This window comes from Anolis carolinensis, chromosome 5, assembly GCF_035594765.1.
Source record: "Anolis carolinensis isolate JA03-04 chromosome 5, rAnoCar3.1.pri, whole genome shotgun sequence".
NCBI classification, from domain to species: Eukaryota; Metazoa; Chordata; class Lepidosauria; order Squamata; family Dactyloidae; genus Anolis; species Anolis carolinensis.
Window position 1 is genome coordinate 185163330 of NC_085845.1, and position 15122 is coordinate 185178451.

The window sequence follows — 15122 nt, forward strand, 5'->3', positions numbered from 1 at the left end:
ACTTAGATGCAGGGCTGCAATCCACTATAGCTTCTTTTGAAATCTTTGGTAACATAAAATGTTTTGTAACAATGAAACAGATTATCACACCCATTCTGGAACAGGTTCCACAGATCACTGAAATGTGAAAGAGGCTACAATTCGATAGAGTCACCAGATACTCATTTGTATCTCTGTAAGAAGCAGAGTCTTTCTGTGCCTTTCTGTGTAACTCAGAATATTCTGAGTTATGGCTATGGAAAGACAACCATGGAGCCAGTGTGGTGTAATGGTTTGAAGGAAGTACAACCCTAGAGCCAGTGTGGTGTAATGCTTTGAACACTGGTCTATAACTCTGGAGACCCAAGCTTTGGATCCCTGCTTGGCCTTGGAAACCCACTGGGGGCTTTCAGAAAGTCACACAAAGTGGAAATACAAGGGATGTGAAGGAGAGAAACAAACAAAGTTCAGTATATCTGTGGATGATCCCAAGTATTGAAAACACAAAATGTAGCTACAGTAGAGTCTCACTTATCCAAGCTAAACGGGCCGGCAGAAGCTTGGATAAGTGAATATCTTGGATAATAAGGAGGGATTAAGGAAAAGCCTATTAAACATCAAATTAGGTTATGATTTTACAAATTAAGCACCAAGACATCATGTTATACAACAAATTTGACAGAAAAAGTAGTTCAATACGCACGCAGTAATGTTATGTTGTAATTACTGTATTTACGAATTTAGCACCAAAATATCACAATATATTGAAAACATTGACTACAAAAATGGCTTGGATAATCCAGAGGCTTGGATAAGCGAGGCTTGGATAAGTGAAACTCTACTGTATTACTCAATTATTTCTGCCCATCTTTAATTCTAAAAAAATCTGCCCTTTGGAGCAAGGATTTTAAGCAAGGTTTAAAGGTACAGAGTTTACTAAATCATTTGAAGGGCTATATAATTTCCTGTCACAAACATCCGTTATTGGCATACTATAGTATGTACATTTCAAACAATACATCAAATGCAATGAAAATCTGCCCTCTTCCATTTTCAAATGCCAATAGTGTATTAATATTAAATGAGATAGATGGGTTAACAGCCATTTAGTATGTAGTGTCTCATGGATGTATCCATATTTAGTTGACGCACAATTCTCAATTTTTTTCAGCCCTGAATATTCAAGTCATAATTATCAATATTCAAGGGTCAAACTGTCCCTAAAAGCAATTAGCTGAACCAATAACAAAAGTGATTGTTCATCTAGATTAGCAATTTGTCCACTGCTTATAAAAATGATATACATGTAATTTAGCACAGCTTTCCCTGTTATCAGACCAAAGATCAAAGTTATAATGCTATTCCTGTCTGATGAAAAAACAAATGTGCAATAAATTTAATCTGAACAATGACATCTGCCTCAAAGTTGAGACACTATTTAAACTGGTATACTGTCTGTTTTTAACTCTTATTAGAATGTCTGCAACACAAATCTATATCTGTTTACTCAAATGTAAGTCCCATTACTTTCAATAGAAAGTACTCTCAGGAAATCTTCAGGTATTTTGCTTACTAGCATTGGTATCTTTATGGTTTACAGTTTCAAAACAGTGCCTGAAGGGGAGTGAGTCAGAAGCACAATTTGTAAAATAAAAAACAATATATTATGAGGTTGGGAAAGAAGCACAACTTGTTTAAAACTGGGAGAAGTTGAGGAATTGGGCATTGGTGACCAGTCTGCAAAGCTAGAAACCACATTATTGTAGTACAGTCGGAACTCGCCTTACGATCAAACAATCAAATCCGTTTTTCACATATACCCAAACTCCAACTCGCTCACCCCTCTCACTCTGTTGCTTTATTCCACTACACAGGTGTTCTGATAGAGCTATGCTCTGTAGATATTTAGTTGTGGAAAACACTGTAAATTTAACATTTTGCAAATAAGAGCAATGTAAATTGTGATTTATCTGTAATTGCAATTGAAATTTCCAGCTCAATTTATGGGTTTGACTTTGAACTGTAAACTAGTTCTATGCAACACCTTCCCTGGAATGCAACTGCTATTGGAGTGTTAAAAAGCCTCCTATCTCTGATTGGAGATAAAGCAGAAGAAGCTTATTGCAGATAGACACCACCCGACAGACCACATTCTACCTATGGGCTAAGGATTATCTATCATTGCCAGAATATGTAAGTAAACTGACATACTCACGCAGGAGTTTTTGTTTGTTTCATTTTGTTTTCTGGGTTCTAGCTCTGTAGGCCTTTAAAAGATAATAACCAGTACTTTGATCTTGGCCAATTAAAATATAAGACAAGTGGGACATGATGTGAGCATATAACATTATGGATGATGTGGATAAAGTACAGAGAAAAACTACTTCCTCATAATAATAGAACTCGAGTTCATCCATTAAACTTACTGGCAGTCATTTCAGAAGTAACAAAGGACTTCTTCAAGAAAAATATAGCTAATGTATAGGTAGTATTCTCTGCTACAAGATTTTGTGATAGTCACTAGCTGAATTTTTTTTCAAAAAAAGATTAGTTGAATTCATTATAATCAGATAATTTACCATTTTAAACTCAGGATAATGTGTCTGCTGGCAGGGGTTACTGCATAATAAATAGCGGATGGATTTGTTAGTGGCCACTAAATATGGACACATGGGAAACTCCCATGTTCAAAGGCAGTACATCTGTAGATATTATTTTCTGGACTCTATACAGCCATAGGTGTCATACCTTGTTGCAATCTTCTTAAAAACATGTTGTTAACTCCTTTGGAAATACAGTAGTATGATTGTCCCAATGGATCTGCTATACCTTCAAGATTAAAGAGATAAAATTAGATTTTGGGTCATACCTATGTGGATAACTTGGCTTGACAGGAACCTCCCTATCATTAGAAATGCCAGTAATAGCTAATGTTCTGAATTGACCTTAATTCTCTGATTGAAAGGGACAGAAAGAATGAATCATGATTGTAAGTCCTTTAACTGTTTGTCTGGGAGAGTCATACAGCTGCAAAGCCATGTAGACACTTGGGTAATAATTGTAAAAATGGGGCCATCCATCTTATTCAGGAGTCTGGTATCTTTCCATCTATATATATAAAAATGTAATGTGCATAATTAGGATGGATTTAACAACAAAACCACTGGGCCAAATCACACAAAATTTGGCCACAAAACTAATCACTTTCCAAGGAGTGACCATCAACCCCCCCCCCCCCCCCGAAAAAAAACCCAGATCTGCCTATATCTATTTTTCACTTTCACCTCCTCCCTTTTTGGACCGAATGGCATGCTCCCCCTTTTTCCCTTTGCTCTCTGTACTTGCCCTGAGGAGGGCACTGTGTTTACAGCTGATGGGGATGCCCAGCATGTGGAGAAGAGCAGGTAGAGAGAAAGCCAGCTGCCATAGACCTCCCATTAGAAAATTGGGGGGGGGGGGGGCAGAGGACGAGGAAGGTTCTCCCCTTGGCTGCCAGTCAGAAGGGTGTGCCCCGCCGCCTTTAGACCCCATTCACTTTGTGTCATAGCAACTCCCTCAGCACAATGGTACCCGGGGGACAGCCAGGGTTCACTTAGGGCCCTTCCACACAGCCCTTTATTCCAGGATATCAAGGCAGAAAATCCCACAATATCTGCTTTGAACTGGGTTATCTGAGTCAACACTCAGATAATGTGGAATATTCTGCCTTGAAATTATGGGATATAGGGCTGTGTATAGCCCTGGATCGGGGCCCCTGGTGGCACAGTGTGTTAAAGTGCTGAGCTGCTGAACTTGCGGACCAAAAGGTCTCAGGTTCAAATCCCGGGAGTGGAATGAGTGCCTGCTGTTAGTCCCAGCTCCTGCCAACCTAGCAGTTCGAAAATATGCAAATGTGAGTAGATCAATAGGTACCGCTCCGGTGGGAAGGTAACTGCACTCCATGCAGTCATGCCGGCCACATGACCTTGGAGGTGTCTATGGACAGCGCTGGCTCTTCGGCTTGGAAATGGAGATGAGCACCAACCCCCAGAGTCGGTCACAACTGGACTTAACGTCAGGGGAAACCTTTACCTTTATAGCCCTGGATATAGCCCTTAGGCCTCTTCCACATGCCTATAAAATACAGACTATCTGATTTGAACTGGATTATATGGCAGTGTAGACTCAAGGCCATTCCACACAGCTATATAACCCAGAATGCCAAGGCAGATAATCCACAGTATCTGCTTTGAACTGGATTATCTTGAGTCCACACTGCCATATAATCCAGTTCAGTGTGGATTTTATACAGCTGTGTAGAAGGGGCCTCATATAATCCACTTCTAAGCAGATAATATAAGATTATACATATCTATATTACTGTGGTATGATAATGCAGAACAATATAATCTCTAAAATCAGGACAGTAAATAAAGAACAACACTCTGAAAACAGTGGAATTCCAGACAGGAAACAGTCAGGGCCAGCTAACACCTCTCAACAAAGGATTCCTCCAGGGAGGAATCAGCCAGGCTTTCAAACTGAAAATAATAATGCTAATAAATGGCACAGTGTGTTGAAGCGCTGAGCTGCTGAATTTGCAGATCAAATGGTCGCAGGTTCAAATCCAGGGAGCGGAGTGAGTGCCTGCTGTTAGCTCCAGTTTCTGCCAACCTAGCAGTTCGAAAACATGCAAATGTGAGTAGATTAATAGGTACCGCTCCAGCGGGAAGGTACGGCGCTCCATGCAGTCATGCTGGCCACATGACCTTGGAGGTGTCTATGGACAACTCCGGCTCTTCGGCTTAGAAATGGAGATGAGCTCCTGCTTAAGGAACTCCACTGGCTGCCGTTCACCTTCCGGACCCAATTCAAGGTGCAGGTGATCACCTACAAAGCCCTGAACGGTTTGGGACCCTCCTACCTTAGTGATCTCCTCTCCTCCTACAAACCTGCACAATCTCTTCGTTCAGGGCGAGGCCCTCCTCTCGCTCCCACCTCCGGCACAAGTGCGGTTGGTGGGGACGAGAGAGAGGGCCTTCTCCGTGGTGGCCCCCCGGCTCTGGAACTCACTCACCAGGGAAATCAGGCAAGCCCCCACCCTGGTAGCATGCAGAAAGAGCTTGAAAACCTGGCTCTTTACTCAGGCCTTTAGTTAAAGATTGCACATCCCCATAGCAATCTGTATCTGTGACCATTCCTGTACCGGTTTGCACTTTTTACCTATGTCAACTTGATAAAGACACAGGGTCTATTCCCATCCCAATTTGCACTTCCAAGAACTTGCAGCACTTTATCAGTCACCTCGTGTTTACAATATTTATATGGTGCACCTTACCCAGTCTACTTTTACAACCTCTCTGTTTTAATCCATGTTTTTATTAGTTCTTGTCATTTGTTTTTATTGGCTAATGTTTAAATTTTTATAATTGTGCATGTTTTTTGTCTATTGTTGTGTTTTATATTGCTATTGTTTTTATTTTATTTTATGTAAGCCGCCCTGAGTCCCCTTTGGGGAGATAGAGGTGGGGTATAAAAATAAAGTTATTATTATTATTATTATGAGCACCAACCCCCAGAGTCGGACACGACTGGATGTAACGTCAGGGAAAACCTTTACCATTCTGGCTAATTGCAGCATTCATACTTTCCTCCAACAGACAAGATTTCTTTCTCCCACCCTGGACATTATTCCACAGCGGATATAAACCCCACTTGCCTGGCTGCTTCCTGCCTAGGGGAATCCACTGTTGGCCAGCACTGAATAGCCTTGCATCATCAAAGCCCAGCCTTTCTTTTTGAGTGTATACACTCAAGCACTGCATATGGGCATTTCTTCATCTACACAGACAGTAGTAAAGGTAAAGGTTTCCCCTGACGTTAAGTCCAGTCGTGACCGACTCTGGGGGTTGGTGCTCATCTCCATTTCTAACCCTAAGTGCCGGCGTTGTCCGTAGACACCTCCAAGGTCATGTGGCCGGCATGACTGAATGGAGTGCCGTTACCTTCCCGCTGGAGCAGTACCTATTGATCTACTCACATTTGCATGTTTTCAAACTGCTAGGTTGGCAGGAGCTGGGGCTAACAGCGGGCGCTCATTCCGCTCCCAGGATTTGAACCTGGAACCTTTTGGTCCGCAAGTTTAGCAGCTCAGCGCTTTAACACACTGTGCCACCAGGGGCCCCTCACGGACAGTAGAAGAACACAAAATATTGCAAAGAACAACACTCTGAAAACAGGGGAATTCCAGACATGAAACAATCAGGGCCAGCTAACACCTCCCAATAATAGATTCTCCCCATTACATGCTAATCATTCTGGCTATTGCAGCATTCATATTTGCTTCTAACAGACAAAAAAAAAGAGAAAAAAGAAAATACCAGAACTATCGTATATTCACAAGCTTTAGGAAATAACATATACTAACTACCACCAATTCCTCAATATTTTATTTCCCATACTACCACACTTCGCCACAGCAATGCGTGGCCGGGCACAGCTAGTCAGTTAATAAATGTACAGAGACAGTCTTGAATATATGCTATGGACAGAATGCCATCATCCAACAGTGGGGTTACTTATTTTATAGAAGAAATTACAAATGAAGGATCTCATTAAAAACAATCTGAGAAAGAACATATCATACAAATAGACTGTCATACTAATCTCTCTCTTCTCCCCTGACTTCATGTGCAACACATGGACACAATAAAACATAGTGAGAAAACCTTCCTCATCAACCTGTACAAAGGGAAATAATGACCAAAAATATTGTGTGAGAGAAGGGGGCTAGGCAAGCGCTTATAGAAATGAGTATGTGAATCCTTATTTCAATGGGATGTACTGCATGACAGTATACGGCAGTATTAGCTCCTCAGATGCAAATAGTTTTTTTACTCTGGTGGAACATAGTAGTAGACACAACCTGGAGCATCAGTATTCAAGTGTCTACTTCTCTAGAAGTCTTTACTTTCTCTGCTTCACCAAACCATACATCTCAGGATTCCATGGTAGTTAAAGTAGTGTCAAACTACATTAATTCTACAGTATAGACTAGGCCTGGGCAAACTTCAGCCCTCCAGGTATTTTGGACTTCAACTGCCACAATTCCTAACAGCCGATATCGGCTGTTAGGAATTGTGGGAGTTGAAGTCCAAAACAACTGGAGGGCCACAGTTTGCCCAGCCCTAGTGTAAAGTATAAATTTAATTCACAGATTGGTGACCAGAAGTAAAAGGAAGCAGGTCTGCTGTACCTTTAACAGCTGCACTGAAGAGTGAATTTCAGCAACTGAACTTGCATGACAGGCTACAGCTGCTGGGACTCTCTTTTAGACAACAAAAGGTTTAAGAGTCCCCTTCAAATTCACATCTCGACATTTACTAAAGAACAGATATGTGGGTCCTCAATATCCTGTGAACTGAGATATGCTTACAACAAGGGAGGTGATGTTGGACTGCAATTCCAATCAATCCTACACTGAGTGAGATATGGTGGGAACCCCAGTTCAACACATATGGAGGACCACATGGCCCATATTCCTTATCTACAAGACAATGAGAGGGCATAGTATGAAAGAAGATCAGTATTGGTCAAACTAGCTTTCAAGAAAGGTTTCCTATTAAGTTTCCAAGAGGAATCACTGATGAGTTTTGGAAGAAGCTAAAACTCTGGAATATAGTTTGAAAAGTAGAGATGTGTAAGGTGCAGAGATAAGTTGGGTCTCTTTCAGCAGCCAGACTCCAAAACTCAACTCTTTTGATGAAGAGATGATAATGTCTGAATAGGTGATTCTTTCCTTCTCCACATGAGCCTATTTTTCAGTCTTTTTGGCTAGTAAAGAGGCTGTTGTAGCTCCACCCTCTTTTCCTCATGATTTATTCAAAATCAGGCTTTCCTGCCTAGAGATCCAACATGCTTTTGTATCCACTACTGATATCTACCTGGCCTTAAGGCAATGGTTCTCAACCTGTGGGTCCCCAGATGTTTTGGCCTTCAACTCCCAAAAATCCTAACAGCTGGTAAACTTGCTGGGATTTCTGGGAGTTGTAGGCCAAAATATCTGGGGACCCACAGGTTGAGAACAACTACATTAAGGTAATATTTTCTTCATTGGATGCTGAAATGAGGCAGGTGCTTGCTGAAGGGGAGCTGTACTTTTTGTCCTGATTCTCTTCTCTGACGTCAGTTTTTTGCATATTTATCTTGACTCTTGGAATAAACCAAATGGTTTGGACCCATATAGGTAGAAAACCCCGTAAACATTCCAGAATGAAATGATTTTTCACCCATTATTAATACCCAATAAAGTGGTCGGTTTACTAGGCTGCTAAACAGCCAGCCATAAGTCTGACAGGAAACCTGAATTTAATATCTTGCATGATTGTAGAAATATGTTTGACTGCTTTTCCATAACATCAATTTCCATAGGAAACTTCTTAAAGGGAAAAACAATCCACTTTGGAAATCCAGTTAAATGAATCAACCAACAACATGAGGGCCTCAAGGCTAGAATGGTGACGAATTACAGGCTGAGTGTCCCGTACTTAGAATGCCAAAATCCAAATTATACCAAAATCAGCCTTGTTGGTGCCTGAGATAGTGACATCTTTGGCTTCTGGTGATCATTACTATGTTTATTTGTACCTTACTTTCTCTCTCCACAAAGGAGACTCAGTATACATAGTGTTTATTTAATCCACAAAATTATGAAAGATATTGTATGAAAGGACATTCAGGCTATATTTCTGAAGTTGTATACGAAACATAAATGGTGGGTCCCATTTCCAAGGTTACTATTGTGTGTGTTTATTCGTTCAGTCATTTCTGACTGTTCATGACCTCATGGACCAGCCCACGCCAGAGCTCCCTGTCAGCCGTGGCCACTCCCAGCTCCTTCAAGGTTGAGTCAATCCCTTCAAGGATAACATCCATCCATCTTGCCCTTGGTCAGCCCCTCTTCCTTTTTCCTTCAATTTTTCCCAGCATCATGATCTTTTCCACAATATCCTGTTTTCTCATTATGTAGCCAAAGTACTTAATCTTTTCCTCTAATATCCTTCCCTCCAGTGAGCAGCCGGGCATTATTTCCTGGAGTCTGGACTATTTTGATCTTCTTGCGCGGTCCAAGGCACTCTCAGAATTTTCCTCCAGCACCACAGTTCAAAAGCATATTTCCTTCGCTCAGCCTTCCTTATGGTCCAGCTCTTGCATCCATAGGTTGCTATCCATCATTGCTTTAACCATGTGGACCTTCATTGCCAGTTTGATGTCTCTACTTTTCACTATTTTGTCAAAATTGATCATTGCTCTCCTCCCAAGAAGGAAAAGTCTTTTGATTTCCTGACTGCAGTCTGCGTCTGCAGTGATCTTTGCACCTAGAAATACAAAGTCTGTCACTGCCTCCACGTTTTCTCCCTCTATTTGCCAGTTGTCAATCGGTCTGGTTGCCATAATCTTGGCTTTTTTTGATGTTTAACTGCAACCCAGCTTTTGCACTTTCTTCTTTCACCTTGTTGATAAGGCTCCTCAGCTCCTCCTTGCTTTCGGCCATCAAAGTGGAATCATGTGCATATCTAAGGTCGTTAATGTTTCTTCCAGCAATTTTAACTCCAGCCTTGGATTCGTCAAGCCCCGCACAATGCATTCTGTATACAAGTTGAATAGGCAGGGTGAGAATATATAACCCTGCCATACCCAATCTTGAACCAGTTTCCCAATCTTTAACCAGTCTGTTGTTTCATGGTCTGTCCTGACCATTGCTACTTGGCTGTTATACAGATTCCTCAGGAGACAAACAAGGTGGCTTGGTATCTCCATACCACCAAGAACTTGCCACAATTTGTTATGATCCACACAGTCAAAGGCTTTAGAATAGTCAATAAAACAGGAATTTTAAACCTCAATATACCTCACAACCTCTAAGGATGCCTGCCATAGATGTGGCCGAAACGTCAGGAGAGAATACTGCCCAGAAAACAAATGACAAATCAGTGAAAGCCTTCAACAACACAGAAATTGATGCTTTTCTGAAACTCCCTGCCTTTCTCCATTATACAGTGGATGCTGGCAATTTGGAGGTTGTTATTATGTATGTGCAAATGCTTGGGACTCATATGTATATCCAAAATATATTTCAATATATTTTGGTGCTAAATTCATAAATATAGTAATTACAACATAACATTACTGCGAATTTAACTACTTTTTCTGTCAAATTTGTTGTATAACATGATGTTTTGGTGCTGAACTTGTAAAATCATACCTTAATTTGATGTTTAATAGGCTTCTCCTTAATCTTTCCTTATTATCCAACATATTCGCTTATCCAATGTTCTGCCGACCCGTTTATGTTGGATAATTGAGACTCTATTGTATATCCAAAACGCTGAAGTTGCCAGCATTCTGGGGTGGGATACCCAAAGTATACTTCTGAAGTAATATTTTAAGTGTGATGACATTATTTAATACTGAGTCCCCTTCCACACAGAGAAAAATACCACATTATCTGCTTTGAACTTGAATATATGGCAGTATGAACTCAGGATCCTTCCACACAGCCATATAATCTAGGGCCCTTCCACACATCCATATAACCCAGAATACCATGGCAGATAATCCACAATATTATATTGTATGTATATATACTTGTAAACCGCCATACATATTGTATGTATATATACTTGTAAACCCCCAACTAATTTTGGGGGGTTGATTTGTCTGCCCATTTAATTTAATTAGAGAGCGTTCTGCCATGATTATTGATACCTTGCTGAGTACTTCTGCCACGAAGCTACAGAAGCCCTCTATTTCGGCCTAGAACTGTTTTATCTCCTTGTTTTTAACATGTGATGTATGTATTGATTGTATGACTGCTTTTCATGTTTGATTTTACAATGTGTAATTTGTCACTGTTTTTATTATTGTTGTGAACCGCCCCGAGTCCCCTCGGGGAGATGGGGCGGGATATAAGAATAAATTTATTATTATTATTATATTATGAGTCCCCTTCAGAGTGAGAAGGGTGGGATATAAATGTTGCTAATAAATAAATAAATATCTGCTTTGAACTGGGATATCTTGAGTCCACATTGCCGTATCTTCCAGTTCAAAGCAGAAAGTGTGGCATTTTATTCAGCTGTGTGGAAGGGGCCTCAGATAACCCAGTTCAAAGCAGATATTGTGGGATTTTCTGCCAATATATCCGGGGTTATATGGTTGTGTGGAAGGGCCCTATGTAGAAGTAATGCAGCTAGACATCACTTCAGCTGTCTTGGGATCCTTGGAGGCACCAGAACTCTCCATAGCCTTGAGCCATGGCAGTGAATGTGATGTCAAACTGCTTTGATTCTATTCCTGAGGGGGAAATCTGCCTCAGTGTCTCTGCTTTAACAGTAACTAAACCAGCAGGCCCAAATCCTTCAAAACAGGCCGCCTCGCAAGCCCTGCAGTTAACGGTCCAGCGGGCCACGCGGGGGCGGGGCCGAGCGCGCGAGGAGGCGGGCACGCGGCGACAGGGGGCGGAGGGAAGGGCGGAAGAGGCCTCCGATTGGCCGGACGCGGAGGCCCCGCCCCTTTCCCCTCGCGCAAGGGCGAGGAGGGGTTTATAAGCGAGGAGGCCGGCGCCGGGCTGGGCTGGAGCTGGTTTGCCTGATGAGGTGAGTGGGAAGAGAGGGAGGGAGGCCCGCTTCTGCCCAATCACCGTCGCTTCTGCGGAGGAGAAGGGGATGGGGCTGCGGAGGCCTCCCTCCCGCCCTCCTCCTTTCCCTGTAGAACAGGCATGGGCAAAGTTGGTCCCTCCAGGTGTTTTGGACTCCAATTCCCACCATTCCTGACAGCCTCAGGCCCCTTCCTTTTCCCTCTCAGCCGCTTAAGCGGCTGAGGGGGAAAAGGAAGGGGCCTGAGGCTGTCCGGAATGGTGCGAATTGGAGTCCAAAACACCTGGAGGGACCAATTTTGCCCATGCCTAGGCTAAAAGGATGAATTCCAATGATATTATTTCTTAATTTCCTTTTTGCTGGCTGCTTGGGTTCGTGAATTGAGAGTCTACTGTAAGCATAATTTGGTATAATCATAACAACAATGTAAAATGCAATAATAATTGTATCTATCATCAGGTATAATAATTCTATTATTATCCTCATACCAAAGCCAGAGTGACCCATGTGAATATCATGATGAAGGCAGTAATACAATAGGCATCAATGAGAACTGCTCCTGAACAAACTGGCAGATTCTGCTGTCCAGCTGGAGTCCTGTGCTTGTTTATTTGGGAGCCTTGCTGAGCACAGAGGGGTGACTTTAGAGTAAATGTGAAGAGTAGGCTTGCTTGTGCCATCCATCACTGGCACTGTTTGAAAATAAAGATGCCCTGGTGTTCCTTTGTCTCCCCTCTTTGCTTACTGGCACAACTGCTCTTTTATCTGTAAGCGTATTTATTGTATTTTAATTCTGTTTTTACCACACTGATACTATTTAATACATAATAATACTTTATTTTTATCCTGCCCTCTCTCCCTGAGGGTACAACAGAAAAATGGCAAACATTCAATGTCAACAAGATGTGACAAACAGATCAAATAATAAACAATAAATAATAATAAACATCAATAATAAATAATATCAAAATATAATTTAAAAATAACTCAAACTAACAAGATCAGAAATTTAAATATACAAATATAGCATTTGAGATATGCTTAATACATCAAGTAATAGTAAGCAATAAAATAAAAAGTAAACAATTTGTGGCAAAACAACAAGTCTAGGGTAGATTTCCATAGATGGTTTTTTAAATCTTTGTACTACACTTTTCAAGCTTATGTAGTGTGGAAGCTGCTTTGAGTCCCCATAGGGAGAAAGGAAGGGTATAAATAATAAAGATAATAATAATAAGAGCTCTGCAGTCTGCAGTTATAGGCTTTTAGAAATTGGGTGACTATTTTTTGGCTATAGCAGATTAACAGTACTATTTATCCTCCTTCATTCCAAAATATTATTTTCTCTTCCACTGTTTTAATTGTCTGGCCTTACTTATTTCCAATAATTAATCTACCCTATCACTTATTCCCATAAATTCATTATGACAGATACCTTTTGCTAGAGGATGCCTGTGTTCTTTTCTGTGTTCTACTGTCTCTAGGATATGGAACAACTGATGTTTGCTATTTCTAGTGCATTTAGGAAATAGAGTTGACATTTTTTACTCTCCCTCCAGTGTTTCTGAGAGAATAACATGGTTGTTGAGGCCAGAGTCTTTTAAGTGATATTTCGATATTTGACTTCGGATGTGTATGTGGTGAAATAGAGGTTGGTGAATAATAAATGCCAGCAGGAACTTTTCCAAAGCAGGAAAGGGGAGGAAGGAGTTTATACAGATAGAGTACTGTGAATATTGATTCTTCAAACTTACACCCTTTTAGGTCTCTTGCAGACTATATTGCCAGATCTTTGGCTGTTTAAAGTTTAAACACTTGATATTGTTTGAGTCTTTACGCTTCAGTGGTGGTTATTCCTTGAGCATGCTGAAAATCTATATTAAATTTTAGCATCGGTGTGTATAAGAGTGTAACTAAGTTCTGTAAAGTTCTTCATTTGTGGAAATCTTTCCTCCATTAAAATGCTTTTCATAGCAGATATTCTAGTGTTCTAACTGTGAATAGTGAAGTTGCTATGAGTGAAGAGCAAAGATAGTTTTTCTTTCTTGCAGTCCTAGCCGTCGTTTCAATGGTGCAGCTTTCACAGTCGCCGCTCCGTCACCCTTCGCCTTCATGCCACTCTGAAGAAGAGGAAGAGAAGAGCATGAAGCTGGCTAAGCAGCAGGTGGCTCAAGGTCCTCGAGGGGATAATCAGTCTCCCTTGAGCCCCCTGCAGGCTGCTTTGAATTCTACCACCACCACTTCCCAGGCCTATGAAACATACATTGATAATGGGCTTATCTGTTTAAAACACAAGATCAGGAACATTGAGAAAAAGAAGGTACTCATTTTAGACTGTTATAAGCTCCTTAGGGTAGGGACATGTATTTATTGCTCATGAAATTGTAAAATGTTACATATTCTGGCACTTTGCAGTTGTTATGTGCCTTCAAGTCATTTTAACTTATGGCAACGCTAAGGTGGCACAGTTATGGGGTTTTCTAGGGCTGAGAGTGTGTGAATCACCAAATATAAACGTATGACTTTCCATGGGCAAGTGGGGAATCAAACCTTGGTCTCCAGAGGTCTATTCCAACCTTATAAACACTATATTATTATAGTTTTGTGAGTAGAAATCGCATACATAATGGTTTTGCTTTGGAATTTTGCCAGCTTTTAAATGACATTTAGGGCACTAGAAATGTAAGAATATTTTCCTATGTGACAGCATGCAGTTCATATGCATCACAGACTTTCTGTGCTATGTTCTTTAGGCTTGACATTGATTTGCATGTAAGTTGGATGTGCAGGTCAGTTTTGAATTTCCATGTAATCTCCCAGTGCTATCAATATGGTCAGCTGTATTGATGGGGTTAGGGTCACAGGACCTCTACAAAAGTGAAAATCAATTTTTTATTTGAGAACACGTTTCTAGGAATCTTTAGGTTTTATAACCATGTTCTAACAACATTTTCTCAGGACATTTTGATGCTAGAAAATGCTGCTATAACACAGCAATACAGCCTATAGAAACTATGTAACACCCAGGGATTCCGGCTGTGAAAGCCTTTGACAATATGATCTTTAGGGCTTCCAGTACAACATTGTGGTCAACTTTTGCTGGACGTTGAGTATAGAATCATACTGGAGGATCCAGAGATTCCTAGAGAGATGTTCACTCTGAGAATACCTAGGTCCTTCAGCATGAGTCTGCAGTCAACTTCTGGCTTTTAATTAAACCTGTCAAAATGTAAGGGCCAACTGTATAATAGTTGGTTAATCAGTACTAATTTTGCAGACATTGTTTTCAAGAGAGACTGATTTCCTGGTAAAGATGTAAATATGTTTGATTATTCTTTTGCCTAGAAATAGCAATATTGGGAGCTGTTATAATGTTTATTAGTACTGGGTTTTTTTTTTCAATTATAAGATGCCATTGATTGTAAGACACACTAATTTCAGTACCACCACCAGGAATAAAAATACACAAGATACAACATCCCATTTTTAGAAATGTTTATATTGAGA

At 40.8% G+C, this 15122-nt stretch overlaps 1 protein-coding gene across 14 annotated transcripts in view; it reads left to right on the plus strand.

Annotated features, from left to right (window-relative positions):
• Window positions 1–2075: 2075 nt before the first annotated feature.
• caprin2 (caprin family member 2) overlaps window positions 2076–15122 on the plus strand; it is a 36879-nt gene continuing 23832 nt past the window's right edge. For 8 of the 14 annotated variants that reach the window (XM_008110408.3, XM_062981113.1, XM_062981116.1 and 5 more), the window contains exons 1-2: window positions 2077–2172; window positions 13667–13935. In XM_008110408.3, the coding sequence (XP_008108615.2) occupies window positions 13684–13935 (252 nt within the window). In that variant the 5' untranslated portion in view covers window positions 2077–2172; window positions 13667–13683. Of the gene's footprint in view, window positions 2173–11510; window positions 11616–13666; window positions 13936–15122 lie in introns of those variants that run through there. The other 6 variants (XM_062981114.1, XM_062981115.1, XM_062981122.1 and 3 more) reach the window with 4 other exon arrangements.